A 23875-nucleotide genomic window follows, 5' to 3' on the forward strand; every position below is an offset into this window, starting at 1 on the left:
CTCGTCTTAGAAAGACACACAGGGCCTGATTCTCAGTTTCTCTGTTTCTGTGGTTTGGGTGGGGGTGGATAATCAGGGTCTGCCTCCTTCTGAGCACCCCCTTGTGGCCAGGGTGGCTTTGCAGCTTCCTGCCTCTGTTTCCCTCTTCAGGACTCCTTAATAAATTGTGCATACAGGCAATCCACCCCTCCATAGGGGCTGGGTTTATCAAGATCAAAGTTCAGAACAAAACTCAAAGTCCCAAAATAAATTCTACAAAGTTCAACTCAATTCCCTGCTTTCAGCAGGCAACTCCCAGCCCTCCCTAGCTGGAATGTTCCCTTCTTCCCTGGAGTCCGCTTTCTCTGGCCTTCAGCCATCTTCAGCCCTTTGGCTTCCTGGCCGAAACCCTTCCCCAGTCAAGGGTCTTCTTCAGAAATCTCCTGGTCTCTGTCACAGTTTCCCCTTTCGGTTTCCCTTTGGATCTTTAGAGAGGCCAGTGGCTGTCTATCAGGCCCCATCTAGGGGCCATTAATAAGGCATAGTTGGGCTGGGGGCTCCTTAAAGGGGCCCAGTCCACATTGTGACAGAGGACAAAGTCCACCTTTAAGCCATTGTTGCATTTCTCATACACTGGGGCCATAGAGTGTATGTCTACACTACAGTGTAAGCCCAGGGTCAGTAGAACTCGAGTTAGTGAACAGGTTTGTTAATCTAGGGCTTGAGCATCTACACTTAGTGGTAGCCCCAGGTTAGGACTTGTTGAATCCTGGGTCCCATCCCATTATGCAGGCCCAAGTCCAACCACCCATATCCCAGACTTCCTGTTGCCCTCCCAAAACGTGGCTACTCTAGCCCTTTGTTCATGGTGCACTGTGGGAAAACTTGGCTGTCCACCAAACTTGACTTTCCAGAGAACAAAGAAAGTCAGCTCATGGGATTGTGGGATAATTTTGGTGGACTCCCAGAACATGAGTCCAGTGGGGCTGCGTCTATACTGCACAGCAATAAGGCTTGAGTCCTGGTTCCTGGCTTGACTCAGGCTCGGACCCTCCAGCCCTGTGGTTAGCATGATTTGTGTGTAGCTGGAAGAGGGGTTAGGCTTGAGCCTGAGTTTGAACCCTGGGCTTACTTTGCAGTGTAGATATGCCCAGAAAGGTCTGCCCAGTAGCTTGTCTGCATCACAGCAACCTCAGGACTGTACCTCTTCCTTACATCCCTCCACCTACGCATTGTCTCCAGTGACCCAGTCTTGTGAGATGCTGTTTGCCCTCACGTCCCGTTTAAGCTGAGGGTCCAAGCATCCTTCCAGTATCAGGATCAAGCCCTGGAGCTGGGGACAACCTGTATTTTGTTTGGAATGGTAATGCTGTGTTTTCCTTGTGTTCCCTTTCCTTTCTAAAGGCAGCACAATTTCTCTGTCTCTTTACAGCTATCCCATTCAGATGGATCATGGAACAGGGACCTTACAGTGCCGTGTAGAAGGCAGCTATATTGGTCAGTGGAAAGAGGAGAACATGTACGCCTACAATTCTGGTCTCTGCCTCGAAAGGTGTCATAATTAATGAAATATCCCCTGCGTGTACAGCCGTCCCATTGGAAACCCAGGGTCGGGAGTGAGTCCCTGGAACGTTTCTGCCCTTTCTGACTATGGTCTTATTATTGTAACCTAATGACTTGTTTATTGTAAATATTTCCCTCCCTCACCCATTTTTTGACCTTCACCTTTCTTTACATGTTTCAGAGTAGCAGCGGTAGATTCAATGTTTGTAATGGCTCAGCCATTCCCAGTCTCTATTCAAGCCTAAGTTGTTGGTATCTAGTTTGCATATTAATTCAAGTTCAGCAGTTTCCCGTTGGAGTCTGTTTTTGAAGCTTTTCTGTTGGAAAATTGCCACCTTTAAGTCTGTTACTGAGTGACCAGAGAGGTTGAAGTGTTCTCCTACTGGTTTTTGAATGTTATGATTCCTGATGTCAGACTTGTGTCCATTTATTCTTTTGTGTAGAGACTGTCTGGTTTGGCCAATGTACATGGCAGAGGGGCATTGCTGGCACATGATGGCATATATCACATTGGTAGGCTTGAATAGAGACCGGGAATGGCTGAGCCACTACACAAATTGAATCTATTTCCCCATGTTAAGTATCCTCACACCTTCTTGTCAAACTGTCTGAAATGGGCTATCTTGATTATCACTACAAAAGTTTTTTTTCTCCTGCTGACAATAGCTCATATTAATTAATTAGCCTCTTAGAGTTGGTAGGGCAACTCCCACCTTTTCATGTTCTCTGTATGTATATATATCTCCTTACTATATGTTCCATTCTATGCATCTGATGAAAGCTTATGCTCAAATAAATTTGTTAGTCTCGAAGGTGCCACAAGTACTCCTTTTCTTTACATGATAACTTTCCTCCTCGTATCTAAGTGGAGGTGCACAAGAATGAGTTGTCCCTGGCTACTTTTACGGCCCTTTCCCTGGAGTAGCTGAGTTTTGATGGTGTTTGTGGGCTCAGTGTGTCCATTGCTCATTGGTTCACATCACCGTGTTACTAGGGCTGTGAAGGTGCCCCTTCTGCTATGCTTGTCATCTGAGTTGTAGCCACTTGATATAGGCCATTCCCAGGAGAAAATTGGAGGGACAGCTGCCTCACATGATTACCAGTGTTCAAGGGTGGAAGCCCAGAGTTATTTAGGTCTGGTGGCTAAGGCACTGAACTGGGATTCTAGAGACCTGGCTTGGCTAGGAGGCTGTGGGCAGTCACTTTAGGTGACATTTTCAAAAGTGCCTAAGTCCTGTTTTCAAAAGTGACTTAGGAGCTGAAATCCCACAGACTTTGAGTGAGACTTAAACTTCCTAAGAGCCTTAGTCACGTTTGAAAACAGGACTTAGGGGCTTTTGAGAAGGTTACTCTGAAGCTTTCTGTGTGCCTTATTTCCCCGGACTCTGTTTTGTATGTTTAGATTGTAAAACGCGACAGCGACTGGCTTAACGGGGTCCTGATCTCGGTTGGGGTCTCTAGGTGCTCCCATAATAATAATGTGGCAGGCTCCTGTGTCAGCTGGAGACTGTGCAATCTGGTTTTGGTGTGACCGCTCCAATGGGTTTTTTGGGGTGTGGTTCTCAGGTTTCTGTGTTCTCACAGCATTACTAGTTGATGCACTTTGTCCTCTCGCTGTAAATCAGAACAGCTCCCCTGAAGTGAGTGGAGATACACTGGGGTAAAGTCAGTGAAGAAAGGGGAATCAGGACCCTAGTGTTGATCCTAGTCCAGTGTGCTTTTTCTACGGACTCCCCCACGTTCCTACATTAACTGTGTCTGTTTTCCCTTCCAACAGGTTCGCAGAACATTAGCTTTTCAGTGTTTAACAAAGGAAAGTGAGTAACAGAAACGCTGCTCCGTTCATCTGCGGTTTCCTATGGTAGTACGGCTGCATTTCTGGGTCCAGAAAGAGTACCTGGATACATTTCATAGAACTTGCTTATACATACCTATCCATGGCCCTTTACTGTCTCAATGGGATGAACTGATCATCAGATCTGAGGATGGCAATGAGAAGAAAGTTCCCCCTAGAGAATATTGAAAGGATCTGGGGGTCTCCTTGCCATTGTTTAAGTCCACAGAACAGGGGTATCCATTCGATATAGATGGGCATAATCCCCTATCACCAATCTTCTACACATGCAGGGTGGCTGAGTGACTTGTGGACATCTATTTCTCTTAGATGGGCCAAAACCAGAACCTCAGTTGTGAATTTTAGGGGTGGGGAAGAAGGGAGGGGTTGGTTCTGGTCCAAATGCAGTATCAGAAGGGGTGTATGGCAGCTGATGCCCGGTGAGATTTCTATGAGGGTTTTGCTTTAAACAGTAGAAGAGCCTTGTTCCCAATGGCTTGATTATCATTGTCCTTGCTCATGAATCAGTTGTTACTTTGGATAAAAAAGTCAACCACAGATCTCTGCGAGCTGTTGGTAGAAATCAGCATATGCATTGTGGCAGCTTCCTTATTAACTGCTGGATTTGACTTCTGACTCTGTCACGGATTTCCTCAGTGAGCAGGTGTAACGCTGACAGACCCTGGTCATGAGCACCCGGGATCAAACCTGGGACCCCTGGAGCTTAATGCATAAGCCTCTACTGCCTGAGCTAAAAGACACATCTCTCTTAGCCAAACCTGTAGCAGATTCATCAATCTGTAGCTGGTCTAGCTGCCACTAGAGGGGGACAGAGTGCACACCGAGCAGGCACGGGTTACACGTGGGCTAGTCATTTAATCTCGCTGCACCCGTTTTCTCTACCTCATCATGGTGTTGAGACTTAATGCTTATGAAGGGGCCAGATTGCCCCCACAACTCCAACAGGATGTGCAGGGAGTGTTGTCCAGGGTCGAAGGCGCTTCGCACACTCCCTGCCTAGGCTAGGGACAGTCTCTGCACTTTCCCTTTCCTTCCATGTGTCTCCAAGACTGCAAGCTGCCCCAGAGGGAGTGGGGACAAGGTGCACCATGACCCACACCCCCTCACATACAAACTGTGGCCAGGGGAACATGCTTGTCTATTCAAAAGGATGATACAGTCTGTGTGTACCCCACTGGTCCAATGTGTGATAGGTCTCCCCACACCATGCCCAAGTCACTGAGGAAATGAGTCTGGCACAGGTATCAACTTTGGAATCTAGCTTTTTAGCTCAACCTGTAGAGACTCATGTGTTCAGTGCTGGAGGTAGTTGGTTCAATCCCTGATGTTGGCCAGCGTGGTTTGCTATCCATTCTGCATTTGCTGGAACTCTGGGAGGCACCCATTGGGTATGCTGACTCCATCCCTATGCCAGTGGTTAAATGCTACCATCTGGCCCGCAATACACTCAGGTTAGAGCTGGTTGGAAAACCAACATTTTTCCCGTTGAGTTTTCTGTGAGAAAAATCACCGAAAATTTTTGATTGCAAAATGTTGGGTTTTGGGAACGTTTTTGGTTTCTTTTGACTTGGAATGTCACGTTGCATTTTTTCGACACCAAAAACATTTCAATTTTCCATTTTTGGATTTTAAGACCCCCCCCTTCCCTTCTCTCCCTTCTTTTACTTTTCTACCCTTTTCGACTGAAAGAAAAGGGAAAAGCCAAAGTATCTGAAATTGGGGAAAAAACACCTTTTTACCATTACCCACCTGCAAAAAGTAGGAAAACTGTAAGAAAGTGTGAGACAGTAAATTTTGATTTCAACAAAACTGCATTTGATAATGGCAAAAAATTTCAGTTGAAGAATTTCAACCAGCTCTAATTTGGATGCTTGAATGAACGCTGCTCTATATGGGTGAAAAGTAGCATTTGCTATACCTAGAATAACTGTTTTCCTGTGTTTATTCTGAGATGTCCCGTTCAGCTTCCCTGGTACTATGGGGAGATCTACCCTCAGCTCAAATTCCAAGGAGTTTCACAAGCCTTTCTCTCATGTTGCAGGTCGATGGTACACAAGGATGCTTGGCTCATCAGTGCCAAACAGGAGCTTTTCTTGTATCAGACATTCTCAGGTGCTGTACATTGCTGCCCCAATGACTGCCCTGTCCTATGACAAGTCCAAAGAGGCTTATGAAGAAAATCTTTCTATTATTCTTCCCAATGTTATTGTGCCTTCGATCCTTGTGTGCATTTCCCTTCGGATTCAGTGGGAGTTGCTCTCGTGTAGACAGAGAGCACAAAAAGGACCTCAGGATGAGATACAAAATCTAGCCCTCTATCTTTCTATGAGCTAAGGTTGGGGGGTGCCCAGATTTCCTGTCTCTTCCTGCTTTCATTGCATGCTGAACTGAACTCCCCACAAGACGGGCCTTATCACTCAGGGTATGTCTACACTTCAGTAAAACACCCGTGGGTGGCCTGATTCAGCTGGCTCAGGCTCGCAGGGCTATACAATTGCAGCCTAGACATTGGGGCTCGGGCTTAACCCTGGGCTCTGAGACCCTCTCCCTTTGTGGGCTCCAGCCCGAGCCCGAACTGCTATTTTTAGTGTGCTAGCCCAAGCAGAGCTAGCACATCTCTCTGTCTGCTCTGGGAAGCCCCCTCATGTAGAGGTACCCTTTGTCTCCAGCTTTGTGGGTGGCTCTGAAATCTCTAAAGGGTATTGAGCAGGAGAACCCTAACAACAGGAGAACCAGCAGATCTGGAGATGGGGTGATGATCAAGCAACCCCACTATTTCTCCTGCCAGACCTACATGAGGTGCCTGACCCTGCTCGGCCCCCTCAAATCCTACCGAAGTTGGTGGGAGTTGAGGTCTTCGACATGCAGGGGACTTTGGATAGGATGAATCAGCTGAAAATTACTTCCTGACCATCCCCTAGCTGATTGTATTGTATCTCTTGAGTTTCAGTGTGAGAGTCAAGCATTCTGGGCAAAGATATATCACAGACTACTGTAGTATTGTCTTGTACTGAGTAAAGCATTGTACTGTAAAACACATGGGCATGCAGTTTCCAGCTCTCTAGACAATAGAAAATTAAATCCTCAGTAGCTGCTGTCATGGCTAAGTAATGTCAATGATCTTCAAAAAGAATCTGGGTCTAAAACTCAAAGTACAACCACAGATCTAAGTTTCATGGACCATAAAGCACTTGGCTTTGATTGCTATCATGGATAGGACAAGGCTAGAAAAGACCATTTGGCTCATCCAGTCTGAACAGGTTTCAGGGCTGCCTGCTGTATCTTTCCCACTAAGGCCTGATCTCACCATTGATTGCAACTACTGTAACTAATGGACTGGTGATTTGTGATGTGCACATGTATAAAGTACTTGGTTTAAAGGATTTAGAGGGACCCCCTTGATGGCTGAAAGATTAATATGGCCCTTAAATGGATGGATTAGAAAAAATTTAGACTTGGGAAAGCTAAGGTCATCTCTCCACAAAAGTGTGATTCAGTGTTTAGAACTGCAGTTGCCCCATCTAACTACAGTACCTGTGTGTGCATGAGAGATGAGGAATGCTAAACAGCCACGCTGACATCTAGTGGAAAAATAACCATATTGTCCATGCAAACGGAGACTAGAGGTCAAATCTGAGCATTCACAACTTCCATTTATATCCCTGGCAATTGCCAGAGGCTCAGCATCTTTCAGGATTTGGCCCTAAACGCTAAGGATTAACAGCATCATATTCAACTGTTTGAAAGTTCAATTAGAGAGCCAAGGTGGATGAGGTACTATCTCTTATTGGACCAACTTCAGATGGTGAAAGAGATAAGCTTTCAAGCTGACACAGAACATTTCTTCAGGTCTGGGCTCACCCACCTTGCCTCTCTCTCATATCCTGGGACCAACACGGCTACAACAACACTGCTGACAGAAAGTTCACAACAGTCAAATCTGTGGGTTAAATTCAGAGGCCAGCCTGACAGTCTAAAACAATGGTTCTCAACCGGGGCTACGTGTAGCCCTGGGGGTATGCAGAGGTCTTCCAGGGGTACATTGTCATTTAGATATTTTCCTAGTTTTACAACGGGCTACATAAAAAGCACTAGCAAAGTCAGTACAATGTAAAATTTCATACAGACAAAATGAGAAAGTAATAATCTGTCAGTAACAGTGGGCTGTGACACTTTTGTATTTTTATGTCTGATTTTGTAAGCAAGTAATTTAAGTGAGGTGAAACTTGGGGGTGCGCAAGACAAATCAGACTCCTGAAAGGGGTACAGTAGTGTGGAAAGGTTGAGAACCACTGGTCAAAAATAGTTTAATTTCATCTGCTTCTGGCCTCCTCAGGATGTGAATTATACCAGCTTGTAAGAGCTATCATATCCCTCCTTAAATTGTCCTTTAGCTGAGCTATACCTGTAGGATCAAATTAATCCTTGCTGTAATTCCACTAGTTTCCTGGATGAATTCGGGCTAGGGATGACTTTGGGCCAGTTAGTTTCTCGGAGCCTGCTCCCCCTGAGGTCAGTGCAAGTGTTACTTTTAGTTTTAATGGAAGCAGGAGTGGGATGGACCTTTCCTAATGCATGTTAGCTAGGTCCATTCTCCAAGTCTCCTTTTCCTTCCTCTACAGAGATAGCATCTGTGTTTCCAGTCTCGGGAAGCCTAGGAGGAGGAAGTGACCTCACGATCACAGGAGACTTCTTTGACCAGCCCGTGCAGGTCACAGTTGCAGGTAACAATGTAGAAATCAGTTTTGGATACTACAGTGATGGAATGAAGACCACAGACCAAATTCATAGAATCATAGAATATTAGGGTTGGAAGAGACCTCAGGAGGTCATCTAGTCCAATCCCCTGCTCAAAGCAGGACCAACACCAACTAAATCAACCAGCTAAATTCTGCCTTCGGTTACACCCGTGCCACCATATTGAATGCCCAGTTGGACATGCGTTCAGAGGAGCCAGCTCCCTTAAGGCCTGATTCTCTAATAGTACTTGCTCCAGCAACTCCTACTGAAGTTGACTCAAAGTCGGTGGGACTACACGTACAGGTAAGTACCGTGGTAGTGGACATAAGAACCATGGTACTTGCTGTATGAGAGGCCCTTACTGCTATGAATTCAAATGAATAATTGGCTACAGATATACACCCTCTGTTTGGTGTGATGTTGCCCTTGTTTGAAGGTGATGCAGTGCAGCTCTGCTAATCTCTTTCAGAATCAAAGGGGGCTCATCCCTTAAACAGTTTAGGCCTGGATTTATGTTCTTCAGTCTCATTCTGCATATACCTACTTCTCCTTTTCCCACTGTCAGGTGTTCCCTGTGAAATCAAGCACTGTTCTCCCCGGAAGATTAGCTGCACTACTGGACCCATTGATGAAACCAGAAGACTTGTTGCACCCCAAGCAGGTACAGTATTTCTAAGAGCAAAGGCCCTGCTTGGCAAACTGCTGTGCTGCCATTTGGAAATGGGGTAGAGACTTCATTCTGTGTTTGGTGGTGGGATGGATAAAAATGGGGTTATCCAAAACCTACTGATGTCACATCACATGGGTTTTCAGTAGCAGGGTAGCCTCTCCTGGTTTTGCTGACCAAACTTCCCAGTTTGCTAGGGATTTCTGGGTAACATCTGAACCTAGGAACTCTGGACTAACCCGATGATACTCCTCAGTTTTGCCCCTGATACCCATGAGTTTGCCCCTCCTGACAAGTCTCCTTTATTTCCAGTCTATTTTCCAGGGGTCTTTTGTTTTCTGATCCCTTTTGGATTCCCTGAGAAGTCTCCTAATTATTTTTCCTTTTGCGTCAATGTACTGACCATCGCACCTTGGCTGGGGAGTGCTGGAGGCACTATACTTTGAAGACCTTTGGTACTTTTTTTTAATTTGCTGGAGGGGACTCTATAGATCAAGGCGTCGTCTCTCCAGTGTTCCTAGCCTGGAACTAACGTTGATCCCATTAATAGGTCCCAAAACAGCTCTTGTCAGAGATTATTATCCAGCAACCCATAGACTGTGGCCTGCAGCTTTTTCATTGTTTTGCTATTAATTCTCTCATGTGCTGTGGACTTTCCATTAGCCAGGCTGACTAGATTCTTGATATTTTTTTTTAACTTCCCAGGAAACAGAGGGCTTCTCTTTGAAGTCTGGGATGATGCAGCAGGCACTGATCTAACTGAAACAGCCCCTGGATATAGATGGCAGATTGTTCCTAATGCCAGCTCTCCAGAAAGATTTCTCTCTCAGGCACAGCAGTCATTCAGGTATTCAGTGGTCTCAAAAGGAGATGAAAACTTGGTATGCACCTTTAGCAGCGGAAGAAGTAGCAATAGCACATACCAGTCCTTTTTAACAAGCTTTACTGCACAGCTCTGAGGATTCCAATCAAATCTTTGCTCAATACTTGAGTTTTTAGCAAAAATAACAGGAGTACTTGTGGCACCTTAGAGACTAACAAATTTATTAGAGCATAAGCTTTCGTGGGCTACAACCCACTTCTTCGGATGCTTATGCTCTAATAAATTTGTTAGTCTCTAAGGTGCCACAAGTACTCCTGTTATTTTTGCGGATACAGACTAACACGGCTGCTACTCTGAAACTTGAGTTTTTAGGTCCCTTTGAAATTCAAAAAATGCAGTGACATGTTTTATCCCATATTTTTCATCTTCACTGAATTGCCCTGCTTGGAGAACCCGGGACAGAGTGGTGTAGGAGGAGTTTCTGACTTCCAGGGGCATGATCCTGGGCCACCAGCTGACTCATATTTCTGTACTTCTTGGTTTTGCCCAGGACTAGAGATAGAAGTGATGAAATACCTCAAAGGAGAGTGCTCTTGAGATAGAACCAGCTCAGCCAGAAGCAGAAAGTATTGCATCTGGAGAGGAGCTCTGTGTGCCAAAAGGCTGGAATAGGCAGGTTGGGCCAGATCCTCATCTGGTGGGAAGCAGCATAGCTCCAGGTTAATGGAGCAATACCAATTTAGTCCGGCAGAGGAGCTGACCCTTAGAATTTTGGGGTGCACATGATCGGACCCTTTTGAGAGTCATCCATTGAGAGTTGTGTTTTGTTTTGCAGAAATACTCACAAACATTTTCACCTTTCTGACATTTGCACGTGCCTCTCCCTTGAACTTGTGTAGGTTTCCAACATGAACGCTTTTTCCTACTCAGCTATGGGGATGATTCTGCTTTAAAAAAAAAAAAAAAAAAGTCTATTTTCACTTTTTTTCTTGGAAATATTTGTGCAATGTCATAATTTTTTTCCCTGTGAAAACAGGTCAGATTTGAGTCCCTAAAAACTGGTAAAAGCTCTTGAATTTGAGTACCTTTGCATGTTGTTACAAATATTTCCCCCTTCCTGTTAATAAATGGGAGAAACCAGCTTTTTGTCCGGGATTTCGCACTGCTTTTATCTGACATGGATATTCTTCTGCTGCCTAGCTCACGACTACGTGGATTCTTTGTGGCACCACAGACAAATAATTACACCTTCTGGATTCAGGCAGATGGCAGGGCTTCCTTGCACCTAAGCCTTTCAGAAGACCCAGGAAAAAAGGTATTTCATTAGGGCAGCAAAAATAGGAAGTGCAGGATATGGAAGAGTTGCATTTACAGTCAGGGGCGGCTCTATGTTTTTTGCCGTCCCAAGCACGGCAGTCAGGCGGCCTTCGGCGGCATGCCTGCGGGCGGTCCGCTGGTCACGCGGATTCGGCGGCATTTCTGCGGGTGATCTGCCGGTCCCGCGCCTTCGGTGTACTTGCTGCCGAATTGCCGCCGAAGCCGCTGGACCGGCGGACCTTCCGCAGGCGTGCTGCCGAAGGCTGTCTGACTGCCGCCCTCACAGCGACTGGCAGGCAGCTCCCCGCGGCTTGCCGCCCCAGGCACGCGCTTGCTGTGCTTGTGCCTGGAGCCGCCCCTGTTTACAGTTATCAAGCACTGGGATTTCCCTTCCTGCAAGTCGGATTGCTTGGGCCTGATTCTTCAGCTGTTGTGTTGATTTTTTCAATGGCGTTGTCCTAGCATGGTGACACTACACAGATCAACAACAGTGCTGTGTAAGCAGGCTCTGCAACCCCGAGTGGTGGGGGAGATGAGCAAAGAGGAGAAGCTGGAATTTCCTGTGCCGGTTGGCTTGAGAGGTGGCAGGAAATCCCACTCCTTCTTCCCGGTGCCCACCCCCCTCTGATTTGGAGGATGGGATTGCGATTTGAGAAGGGTTATTGGAGAGCGCATGTGCTGCTGTAGGGACCGGGCAGGCCAAGAGGCTGAGGTCCAGGAGGCAGATGGATGGGCCTAGGAGGCAGCCTGCATGTGTGGCTAGTATAAGTATTCACAGCACATGAAAATCAGCCAGAGCCCAAAAGGATTGGAGACTGCGGGACTGATTCTGGGGGGCACTGGGGTAGTTTGTTTGCTGATAAAGGGGACTGTTGCTGATTTGTTTGTCATTGATAGCAGTGCTGGATTGACTCCTGGGAGAATTTCTGCCTTCCCAAGGCGAGGGGTAGGAGTTTGGAGCTAACTCCCTGCAAGGGGTGCCACCATCACATACCCCAGTGTAATGGAGCAGGGACTCAGGCCCCTTGATTGTCCAGCTTTCCAAATGCTCTCTGCTTGCTGTAGGTTTTCTCTCAACGTGCATCCCATTTTCCGCCAGTGGGAAAGGTGTTGTCATGAGGATGCGTGGTACATGCTCCCCTTGTTATAACTTCAGCTGCAACGTGGGGTCCTTGTCCCATGCCAGAGAATGGTGGTTCAGTGACTACTTAGAATGTGTCTGATAGGAGGTGGATGGATTGTTTGGTCGGCGTGTAAAAACGCAGTCACAGTTGGCACCTTTGTTGGCGTCAATCTCGAGAGGCTAAGGACTGAATGGGCCTTAGAGACTCAATTATCCTTTCCTCCCCAGAAGCAACTCTCCTGGCTCAAGACTGAGGCCCATTGGAAGGGTACTGTCAAGGGAAGAGCAGACTCCAGTCTCCAAGTGTCTGGTCCCCAGTTACCTTTGCCTTGGAGGGGAAAAGTCTCCCTCTGCTTCCCTTGAAGATCTCACCTACCATAAAAGAATGAGTATCAGGTTACCAGGAAGGAGGTTCCTAGGCAAATGAGATGAGCATGCTCAGTGAGAACTAGCTGTTTCCAGCACTCTAAGCATATTCAGTCAGAGCTTGGTGCATGTGCAGTTAATGACAGTCATGTGCCTTCTTTACTGACTAACCTGCCTCCAGAGGGAACTATTAACCATTACATCATTCAAGCTCACCGATTACATAAAACAAAAAAGACAGTTAAAAGAACATTCAAACTGCAAAGTCAAACATCAAAAATACAGAAATGCTAGAATTAAGGTTGCCTGTGCAACTTAAATTTGACCCCCTTGTGTGCAAATGCAGGATGATACAGTCTTTCATGACATGATCATATACTGTTTTTTCCCACAGGAATCCTGCCTCATTCAGTTCCCACTGGTACATGCTGAATGTACCAGTTCCCACTGAATGAGGTGCTATTTGATATTTCTTTTTATCCTCATTCAGTGCGTGGCCCATGCCATATTTACTGCACTCCATCCAAACCCCGCACTGAATACGGAATTATTAACTTCCTTAATATGATGCTACCATAGTATTTTAGTTCTTCATGCACATTAATGCATTTATTTCTGTAACACCCTTGTGAGGTGAGGGTATTATTAGCCCTGTTTTATACATGGGGAACTGAGGGTCAGAGAAGAAAACGCAAAGTGTCTAATTTGGGGGCTCAGTTTTAGAAGCCTGGTGCCGGATTTTTATTTTTTTTTAAGCGGACTCAGCGTTTTATAGTACTTCATTTGTCGAGAGCACAGCTGCTATTGACCTCAGTAGCAGCTGGGAGTGCTCAGCACTTCTGCAGATCAGACCTCCAGTATCTCAAGTTGGGCAACCAGAAAAGGCACATCCCACTTGTTCCACAAGTGGTCACTTGTGGAACATTTTGGCTTAAGTGACTTGCCCAGCATCACACAGGAGCTCTATGGCACAGGCAGGGATAGACTCCAGTTCTCCAGGACAGCATTCAGCTTAACTCTGAGACCATCCTTCTCTTCCTCCAGTTTCCTGCCTCATTCGCTTTCCAACTTCTGCAACAAGTGAGGCAGGGGTCCTATAGACAGCAGCCATCTTCACTATGCAGCCTTGATTCATCCCAGAGCACAGTCCATCCTGTGCACTGAACGAGACAGAAAAATTAGAATGTAACCGTGTAATTAAATTACTGAACCAGTTTAACTGAAAGTTTAAAAAAAAGAAAATCCACCCTGAGACTGACACCCAGCATGAAAAATTTCAGCTTGAATGGTTTAAGTGAAAATTGGGACTTAAAATGGCAGCCTTACCTACAGGTAGTGTTACTTGCGTAGCCTTTAATACTCTGGGTGGGGAAAGGGAATTAGTTTAGTGGTTTTGTTCCCGCTCATGATTTTAAGGTGTGGTGCTCTTTTTGGTGTCTTTTTCCTGTTGTCACCTTGAAAGGGTTCCCTCTAACAAACAGCTTCTCTGAGGTGGCCTCCACGGTTACCTCAGATTCCACGGAATTGAGGGAAAAGACTCCATTTCAAATCCAATGAATGAAAGATGATTCCTCATGGGCCACTGTCATTTCTCAACAGAAGTGTAAGGTGAGGACTCAGCAGGGCCTCTATCCAATAAAATCTAGTACTATTAACCTTCAACTCAGCTTACAAGTGGAAGCTAACTGTTCCTCACAACACCCATCTGAGATAGGTAGATCACACAACTTCCATTTTACAGATGAGGAACCTAAGTGACTTATCCAAGGCCAGTTGTTATTGTGAGTTGTTAATAGGGCTGGGGTGAGATATGAGAAGTCTCTGCCTCCTGGGACTCAGCTCAGACCCCTTGATCACAGCACTCTGTACTAGACAGGATTTTCCCTTACAAAAAGGAAGGGATGCTGCAGACATCTGCTCATAGCTGTGAATGTGGTCTGCTTTCTCTTTGTCATTTAAAGGTACAGTCTCTCCAGCTAAAGAGGTCAGGTTCATGTGTTATTTTGGAGCCAGACACTGCTGTGTAATTATCTTGTTGCTTTTGTTGGTCTGAATTCAGGTGAAAGTTGCCTTTATTCCTGCTGGTGCTTCTGAATGGTCTGAGCACTGGGAGAAGAACTGGAGCAAGAGTTGGCAGCCAAAATCCCAGAAATTTGAGCTGATGCGTGGCTCAAAGTACTACCTGGAAGCGCTGCATCATGGGAAGGCACCAAGCAGTGGGATGCGAGTTGGGGTTCAGCTGCACAACACCTGGCTAAACCCTGATGTGGTGAATACCTATCGCAGAGAGAGGCACGAAATCCGGGCCAGTGCCCACCGGCTTCCGGAGATACAGGTCAGGACCACGTCTGTGATCATAAGAACATAAGAACGGCCATACTGGGTCAGACCAAAGGTCCAACCAGCCCAGTATCCTGTCTGCTGACAGTGGCCAATGCCAGGTGCCCCAGAGGGAGTGAACCTAACAGGTAATGATCAAGTGATCTCTCTCCTGCCGTCCATCTCCACCCTCTGACAAACAGAGGCTAGGGACACCATTCCTTACCCATCCTGACTAATAGCCATTAATGGACTTAACCTCCATGAATTTATCTAGTTCTCTTTTAAAACCTGTTACAGTCCTAGCCTTCACAACCTCCTCAGGCAAGGAGTTCCACAGGTTGACTGTGCGCTGTGTGAAGAACTTCCTTTTATTTGTTTTAAACCTGCTGCCCATTAATTTCATTTGGTGGCCCCTAGTTCTTATATTATGGGAACAAGTAAATAACTTTTCCTTATTCACTTTCTCCACACCATGATTTTATAGACCTCTATCATATCTCCCCTTATTCTCCTCTTTTCCAAGATGAAAAGACCTAGTGTCTTTAATCTCTCCTCATATGGAACCTGTTCCAAAACCCTAATCATTTTAGTTGCCCTTCTCTGAACCTTTTCTAATGCCAGTATATCTTTTTTGAGATGAGGAGACCACATCTGTACGCAGTATTCAAGATGTGGGCATACCATGGATTTATATAACGGCAATAAGATATTCTCCGTCTTATTCTCTATCCCTTTTTTAATGATTCCTAACATCCTGTTCGCTTTTTTGACTGCCGCTGCACACTGCATGGACGTCTTCAGAGAACTATCCACAATGACTCCAATATCTCTTTCCTGATTAGTTGTAGCTAAATTATCCCCCATCATATTGTATGTATATTTGGGGTTATTTTTCCCAATGTGCATTACTTTACATTTATCCACATTAAATTTCATTTGCCATTTTGTTGCCCAATCACTTAGTTTTGTGAGATCTTTTTGAAGTTCTTCACAGTCTGCTTTGGTCTTAACTATGCCTTGATCCTGTGCCTTGAATGCTTCATGGCGCTATTTACTCCACATATTTTGCAGCAAACCCTTATTGTAGAGGCCTTGTCTTCACTAGCGAAGAAAAATGGTGTGTTCTTACCACGTGTTAGTTAAGGCAAGTTGGGGGAGGGATAGCTCAGTGGTTTGAGCATTGGCCTGCTAAACCCAGGGTTGTGAGTTCAATCCTTGAGGGGGCTATTTAGGGATCGGGGGGGGGGGGAATCTGTCTGGGGATTGTCCTGCTTTGAGCAGGGGGTTGGACTAGATGACCTCCTGAGGTCCCTTCCAACCCTGATATTCTATGATTCTAAGTTAACAGACCTGGGGTAAAATCCTAGAGAAGACAAGGCAGTTTGTAGTTTTAACATGTTAGCAGATTAGTCTTACCTTGACCTGCTAGCAGGTGTTAAAACTAGAATGTCATTGTATTAGCTAACACAAGGCAGGACCACGTCTCTTTTCCTAGCAAACATGGATATGAAGTGTGTCACCTTGGGAACTGAACCAACCGATATTCATAACCAGCTAATAAAAAGAAATTTATAATAGGAGAAAGAGTTGCTCAGTAACTAGAGGAATTCTTATTCTAGTGGCTAAAGCACAAGACTGGGCATTGGGAGCCTGAGGTTCTGGTCCTAGGTCTGCCACTGGTTTGCATGTGACACTGGGCAGGTCACTTAACCTCTCTGCCCCAATAATCTGAGAACCAAGGCTTTCAGTGTGAATTGCAACAGATCACATAGAGCGATGGGTGGTTAAAGTGACACTTGTTGTCTTGCAGAGACCAGAAGGGCAGAATACTGCTGATGTAAAGATCCTCTTAACTAACAGATCATCTGATACTTTTTGAGTTGTATGTAGCTCACGTCGTTTGTTCCTGTTTTTCCTACCTGTCAGATGCTGACTTTATCCGGCACAGGATGGTTCCGTATTTCCTGGGACAATGTATCCAGCAACATGATGGCAACAAATGCTACAGCTGATCAGGTCTGTATAATTAAACCCAGAGGGCCAGAACCTCACCTGGTATAAAACGTTGTAGCTCCAATGAAATCAATGGAGGCGTGATGATTTACACAAGCTGAGGATTTGGCCTGGAGACTGAGACCGCTTGCTGTAATCCCAGTGACATTTACAGTTATTGGGAGTGCTTTTCAAAAGGATATTGGTGGACCGACCCCTAGTTAGAGGCTCTGAAATCCAGCAACGTCTGATCAGGTCCCCCGTACATTCAAAATGAAACACAAGCAGTGCGCAGAGACATGTTAATCAGCAGAGGGCCTCGGAAGCCTGAGAATAGGTTCTTTGCCACCCAGGAACATACACCAAGAGGGACCTCACATCCCTAGGACACGGGTTTGGAACTGGGTTCTTCAAAGCCATTGATTTCTGCTGTGCTCATAGATTGGAGACAAGGTAGGTGAGGTAATAGTTCTTATTGTGCCAGGTCTGGAGAAGGTAAGCAGAATGTCTGAGCTAACTATAAGGTGGGGGACTGATTGTTACGCATAAGGGTTTCACACCTGCTGTCGGAGGGCACTTAAAAATCTAACCCTAACACTTATTATTAAGTGCTCTCCTACTGCCCTTGGGAAGCTTGAAAGCTTTTCCCTTCCACTAACAGACGTTGGTCCAGTAAAAGATATTTCCTCACCCACGTTTGTCTTTCTCATGTCCGGGGACCAGCACAGCTCCAACAACACTGCAAAAAATGTTCATAGATTCGAAGGCCAGAAGGGACCACTGTGAGCTCCTGCATAACACAGGCCAGGGAGCTTCCTAAAATAATTCCTGGTGCTCGAATAGAGTCTAGCCCTCACTATAACTAGTAATCTCTTAAAAAAGTGATGGGTGAACCTCAATGTTTGGAAGTTTGCTTTGATTAATACATTATAAGGCCAGATGGGACCATTAGATGTAGTCTGACTTGTGTAACACAGGCTACAGGCGTCCTCCAGTTACTCCGGTACTGAACCCAATAACTTGTGTTTGACTGAAGCGTGTCTTCCATCTAGGCATCTGGTTTTGATTTGAAGTAGGGCTGTCAATTAATCGCAGTTAACGCCTGCGATTAAATGAAAGCAAAATTAACGTGTTAATTTTTTAATGAGTTAATCGCATACCTCTGGGTGGGGAGGGAGGTATCAGGGGTGGGGGGCTGAAGCCCCAGCCTGGAGCTTTGGAGGCAGTGGGGCAGGAGGGTGAAGCTCCGAGCCAGGCTGGAGCCCGGAGGGAGGTGAAACCCCCAGCCCAGAACCTATATTTGAGAATATAGAAAGCATCCAAAAATATTTAAATAAGTGGTACTTTATTATTGTTTAACAGTGCAATTAAAACTGTGATTAATTACGATTATTTTTTTTTAATCTCATGATTATTCGTGATTCATTTTTTTAAATCACTTGACCGCTCTAATTTGAAGTCATCAAGAGATGGAGAATCCACTATTTCTCTTGGCAGTGTGTCTTGGTTGTTCTAGTTGTTAACCATCCACACTGATTTTTTTTTTAAATTTGCCTTTATTTTAACTTGAATTTGTTTGGCTTTAACTTCCAGCCACTGGTTCTTGTTATGATATACATCATACATATGTTTGTTTGCACTACCTCTCGAGTCTGCCTGACTGGGCTGCAAATCTCCTGAGGATCAGCTTTTCTATGAGATTTCTTGTACTTCTTGCTTCTCGCCAGCCAAGGAACCCTTTGAGAATAGCCTTCTTCAGAGTATTCATCACTTCTTCTTCTGATCTCAGTTGGAATGTAAAAGTGTAGCGATGCAATGAAAATACAGCGTTACGGGAATTTTAAAGTTTTGAGAAGTCTTTCAAATAGCCAGCATGGTTGTATTTAAGGTTTGGTTTTAATTTTGGTCAAACGTGGATAGTTCTTAAATATCTAAGCTGGTTCTTCCATGCCTATTAATATTGAATCTGGTTTTGGCTCACACAACCTGTGGAGACTTAATCACTCCCTCCATCTCCAAGGCTAGCTGGAACAATGGGAAGGGTTGACTTTTTGTCCATGCCAGCCCATGTTCTAAAAGGGAAGATGGACCTTTCACCTCTGCTTCCTGGCTACCCATTATATCAACCCTGTTTCCATCACTGGCTAGTTTACTAAACATAGCGACCACTTTACAAGCATCTCAGCCTTCTCTACTGCACAATTAAACAAAAATGATCACATTGTGAATATTATTTTTTGTAGGTCCAAACAGTGATCGAGGAGCTTCTTTCAGTAAAATGTGAAACTGAGCCACTGTCTGCTAAATTCCTTCTCCGGAATGGATTTGAGGAAGGTAATGCATTAAAAAAAAATTAGGTGACACTTACTGTAATAGTGGTTTTCTCCTTATGTAATAAACAAGACCTTTGCATGGTGCAGGGGGTATTATACTATTAATGGTTTTACACATTTATTTTCCTCCTGGTTTATTAATAATGTGTGTGTGTTATGGTGAGGGAGTTTAGGGAGGAATGAATTGTTGAATTGATATTAAAAACAGTATTACTAATATATTAATTACTGATTCTTCTCCTCCCCCGCAATCTGTTTTATTACACAAACATAAGCAGGGACATAGGGATAGTTTACTATGGGACAAAAAGTGCCATATTATGGAAGTTCCACTGTCATGTGAAGTTATCCAGTACCATATTTTCAAAGGTAGGTATGTGTGCATGCCTGTTTCTAATGTAGTTGGGATATTAGATGGGGAGGACTCTGAGTTACTACAGAGAATTCCTTCCCAGGTCTCTGCCTGGTGGGTCTTGCCCACATGCTCAGGGTCTAACTCATCACCAGATTTGGAGTCGGGAAGGAATTTCCCCTTGGGTCAGATTGGCAGAGACTCTTGGAATTTTTTTGCCTTCCTCTGCAGCATGGGGCCCTGGTCACTTGCAGGTTTAAACTAGTGTAAATGGTGAATTCTCTGTAACTTGAAGTCTTTAAACCATTATTTGAGGACTTCAGTAACTCCGCCAGAGGTTAGGGATCTATTTCAGGAATGGGTGGGTGAGATTGTGTGGCCTGCAATGTGCAGCAGGTCAGACTAGATCAGGGGTTCTCAAACTGGGGGTTGGGACCCCTCAGGGGTTCACAAGATTCTTACATGGGGGGTTGCGAGCTGTCATCCTCCACTCCAAACCCCTCTTTGTCTCCAGCATTTATAATGGTGTTAAATATATAAAAAGTGTTTTTAATGTATAGGGAGGGGTCTCACTCACAGGCTTTCTATGTGAAAGGGGTCACCAGGACAAAAGTTTGAGAACCACTGGACTAGATGATCCCGATGGTCCCTTCTGGCCTTAAAGTCTACGAGTCTATGAGCTACCTCTTGTATTAATTTATAATAAATGGGCCCAAAGGGTCAAAGGTGTTAAGATGACCCAGTCACTGTCCAATATTAAATAGTTTTAAAGAATGTTTGGGGTTTGGTATTCAGATAAATCAGCCTGCTTAGTACCATGGCAAACACACCATTAATTGTTTTAACCCTTTATTAAAGATACAGAAAAGAAAAAGCATTTGAAATTTAAAGTATTAAATATGGCTTTCGTTTTAACAACATCCCTTCAACTGGAGAAAGGCTTTAAAAGGAAAATGCCCTGTTTGAGAGTCCCTTAGGTGGCATTGCAGATGGTAATAACTGTCCTTTTGGGGAAAAGAGAAGAAATTCATTGAAATGGGCTGGAGCTGTTGTTGTTCTAGCCCGATCCCCTTTCCTGGAAGACAAAACAAGACACACACAAACAAGGAAAGAAAAGAACAGCAAAGATAGAAAACGCTGCCTCTGTCTCTGGTGTTGACTTTCACTTGCAACCTCACCGCTGAAGAAACACCAGCATACCACATGGTTTTATCAGCCACTCTGAGACCTGCATACCAGCATTGGGCTGCTTAGGGCATTGCTTTTAACTGTCTCTCTGGTCGCAGGCTCACAGCACTGTTGCAAAATATACAGTTCTGGCTGGCTAAGCAAGACTCTTATTAAACAGAAGGCAAAAAGAGAGAGAGATAAAGTGGGGAAGGAAAAGGACGCACAAGGGGGCGTGAGGGTGACAGTCTCACATTCCAGGTGGTATTTGGGATTTAGCCAGAGTTGGTTGAGGTGGTGATGTCATTTGGGTCCCTGTCTCTGGCCTGGTCTAGTCAGGAAGTTTCTTGGGATTCGGACGAAGACGGCACAATCGTGTCACGCTGGATCCTGGGGTCCCAGGAGACGGGGGGCAGTCATGATGATGAAGCTCACGCCTACCCATTCTCTTGTCTTTCAGTCACTCAGCCTTCCCATCCATCAGTTCCCCCCCCCCAAAAATCTTTTTGAGGCCCCCAAAAGGGGAGTGGTGTGTGGAATAGCCCAACACCTCATTATTTTGTCCACCAATTAGGCCTAAATGCCGAAACACCAATTTTGGGCCACTGAATTCCGGTCCCACGCTTCTCTTGCGCCCCAGGCATGATCTTAACAAGTCCTTGAGATCTATCAGTAGGCATTTCTTGTATAGACTGTCAGTCTGTCTCTCTTCTGCACCATTCCCCATCAGTATTTTTAGGTTATTGTGACACTTTATGAACTTTCACTCACTCTTCTCAGCTGAGCTCACAATGAGGGTAAATATGGAGCTCCAGTTATCACAACATGCTTGATCTGCATCTGTAATTCACTTGTCAAGGTGTGTTACATGTGACTCTCTGTGCCTAATCCACTGGGGAGGTGCGTCTGGTGCTCCCCTCACCTACAACGACTGGATCTTTAGATCAAGCTGCAGGGAGTTATGCTTTCAGCTGTCAAGATCCCTGGTTCAGTTTGTCATGGTAGCCGTTGTACTCGTGTATCTAAAGTGTGTGCACCTCCTTGGTATGCTTCATTGGGCACACGTGTGTGCAAAAGCTTGCTTTGCAAGTGTGCATCATTTATTTGTTCAGGCAAATTTAGGCACAAGATTGCATTCACCAGACCTTCGAGTTTCCAGCCCCTCCATGGATTTCTGAATCCTTTTCAAACATCTAACCTCTTTCATTTTTACCACTGTCAGGCCAGAGAGACTCTGCCACTGAGGGACATGTTGCCAGCTGGACAGAACCCTTTTGTGGAAGGTTCAGTATTCACAGGCCAAAACATCTTGTAAAAATGTCTCCATCTACTTTACCAAGATACAACCTCACTGAGTACACACATGTAAGTAGCCTCCCTGAGTAGGGCAAAACATGGAGGAAAGTACCGAGAACCAAATAACGTCATAAAATTAGAGATGGACAAGACATATTAGGAAATTGAGGCCATCTGCCCTTCTCCCCAAACCCACGCAAGATTGTGTCTTAGGGATATATTCCTGGGCCATGAAGGCGCAAACCTTATTTATCCATAAACTCTATTGCTTATTAAAGGTGATAGATTGACAGGCTTGGAAACTGATGTGTTCTGGAGATAACCAGAGGATGTGCCATGGTCAGTGCCAGTCCAAGCTACTCCATGCTATTTCATGAATGTGCTGCAACCCTGCCTAGAGAGACTGCTTCTACTAATGTAATGCTTAATGTAATGCACCCATAGAACTCATAGTACGTTATAAAGATAGGTAAGCATCATCCTCACTATGCAGATTAGGGCATGTGACTTGCAGAAGGTCACATAAGGAGGCAGTGGTAGAGCTGGGAATAGAATTCAGGTCATTTGATTCCCAGTCTAGTGATCTCTCCCTTTTTGGCACCATACTAAATAGAGCCTTAGGATGAGACTCAGAAGATCAGGGTTCTATTCCCACCTCTGCCACTAGCCTGCTGGATGATCTTGGACAAATCACTTCTCTGTGCCTCATTTTCCCCATCTGTAAAATGGGGATAATGATGCTGACCTCCTTGGTAGAATGCTATATAAAAGCTGGGCGGTTGTATTATTATTATTATTATGACGGTCTCTGTGGGGTGGGAAGGGACAATTCATTCTCAATGCCCATTTTAGTCTTTTTTATGTTGGAGATGCCAGCAGCAGTGCCAATTACTATCAGTCAAGATAGTGGGCATTACAGTGTAAACTTCTTTTCATGAGAAATCGGACTAAAAGCAGCAACTCATTTCACATAAGTCAAGAAACAGACCTCAGCTGGTAATAACCATAATGTATTGTTTTCCTTCCCCTTTCTCAGGTGTGCTTTGCATATAAAGGTTACGTGAGCGATACCCTTTATGTTTCGGTGTCCTATATCAACACCTTTCTAAATACAGTGAAGAAGAATCTTACTTGCCTGTGGAGTCTGAATGAGACCAGCCCAGAAAGGTACCCAGTACAAGGATACATGTGGTATAGTTTCAGCAAATGGCTTTCTCCACACTAAGAGAACAAACCTGTGTGCTGTAGACATACCAGCATAGGGGCAGCACCTCAGCTGGTGTAAAATTTCATAGCCCCATGGAAGTCAATAGAGCTATGCATATTTAATCCAGCTGAACATCTGGCCTGTTGTGTTCATCAGCAAAACCACACACACTGAGTACTGGCAATAGAACTCAGCACTGTCCCCTCCAAGGCCTTTACCCCTTGAAATAGAGAACAGCCACGCGGAGTAGCAAAGCTTTTATCTTCCTCGTGGGGCTATCACTGGAGACTGACCAGTCACAAGCCATTTAACCAGTACGTTACACATGGACACGGTAATCGTAATAATACCCCTCCCTGAAGACCTCTAGGGGTGTGTCTACACTGCAGTTAAAAACTCATGGCTGACCCACGTCAGCCGGCTTGGGCTTGTGGGGCTAGGGCTGCAGGGCTATTTAACTATCTGGGCTCGTGCTGGAGCTCTGGGACCCTGCCAGGAGGGAGGGTCCCAGACCTGACCCTGAATGTCTACACTGCCGTTAAATAGTCCTGCGACCCCCAGCCCCGTGAGCCCAAGCACAGGCCAGCCGCGGGTGTTTAACTGCAGAGTGGACATCCTCTTGGTGCCTTGATAATGAACGCCACAAGCCAATTGCTGTAACAGGAAAGACTCCGAGTAGTGGCTGCACAACACTTAATCTCAGAAATAGTTAGGAACTTACGGCATTTCTTCTTGACCCCCATCCATCAGCCAGTGTATTCCTGGAAACACAC

General features: G+C 45.2%; 1 protein-coding gene across 1 annotated transcript in view; it reads left to right on the forward strand.

The window, feature by feature from the left end:
• PKHD1 (PKHD1 ciliary IPT domain containing fibrocystin/polyductin) overlaps positions 1-23875 on the forward strand; it is a 382916-nt gene that overhangs the window by 17859 nt on the left and 341182 nt on the right. The window contains exons 8-19 of the mRNA XM_065401532.1: positions 1412-1476; positions 3320-3359; positions 5439-5509; positions 8020-8121; positions 8703-8798; positions 9510-9651; positions 10828-10942; positions 14493-14768; positions 16682-16771; positions 18991-19081; positions 21822-21964; positions 22932-23062. Coding sequence (XP_065257604.1) covers positions 1412-1476; positions 3320-3359; positions 5439-5509; positions 8020-8121; positions 8703-8798; positions 9510-9651; positions 10828-10942; positions 14493-14768; positions 16682-16771; positions 18991-19081; positions 21822-21964; positions 22932-23062 — 1362 coding nt within the window. The remainder of the gene's footprint in view (positions 1-1411; positions 1477-3319; positions 3360-5438; positions 5510-8019; positions 8122-8702; positions 8799-9509; positions 9652-10827; positions 10943-14492; positions 14769-16681; positions 16772-18990; positions 19082-21821; positions 21965-22931; positions 23063-23875) is intronic.

This window comes from Emys orbicularis, chromosome 3, assembly GCF_028017835.1.
Source record: "Emys orbicularis isolate rEmyOrb1 chromosome 3, rEmyOrb1.hap1, whole genome shotgun sequence".
NCBI classification, from domain to species: Eukaryota; Metazoa; Chordata; order Testudines; family Emydidae; genus Emys; species Emys orbicularis.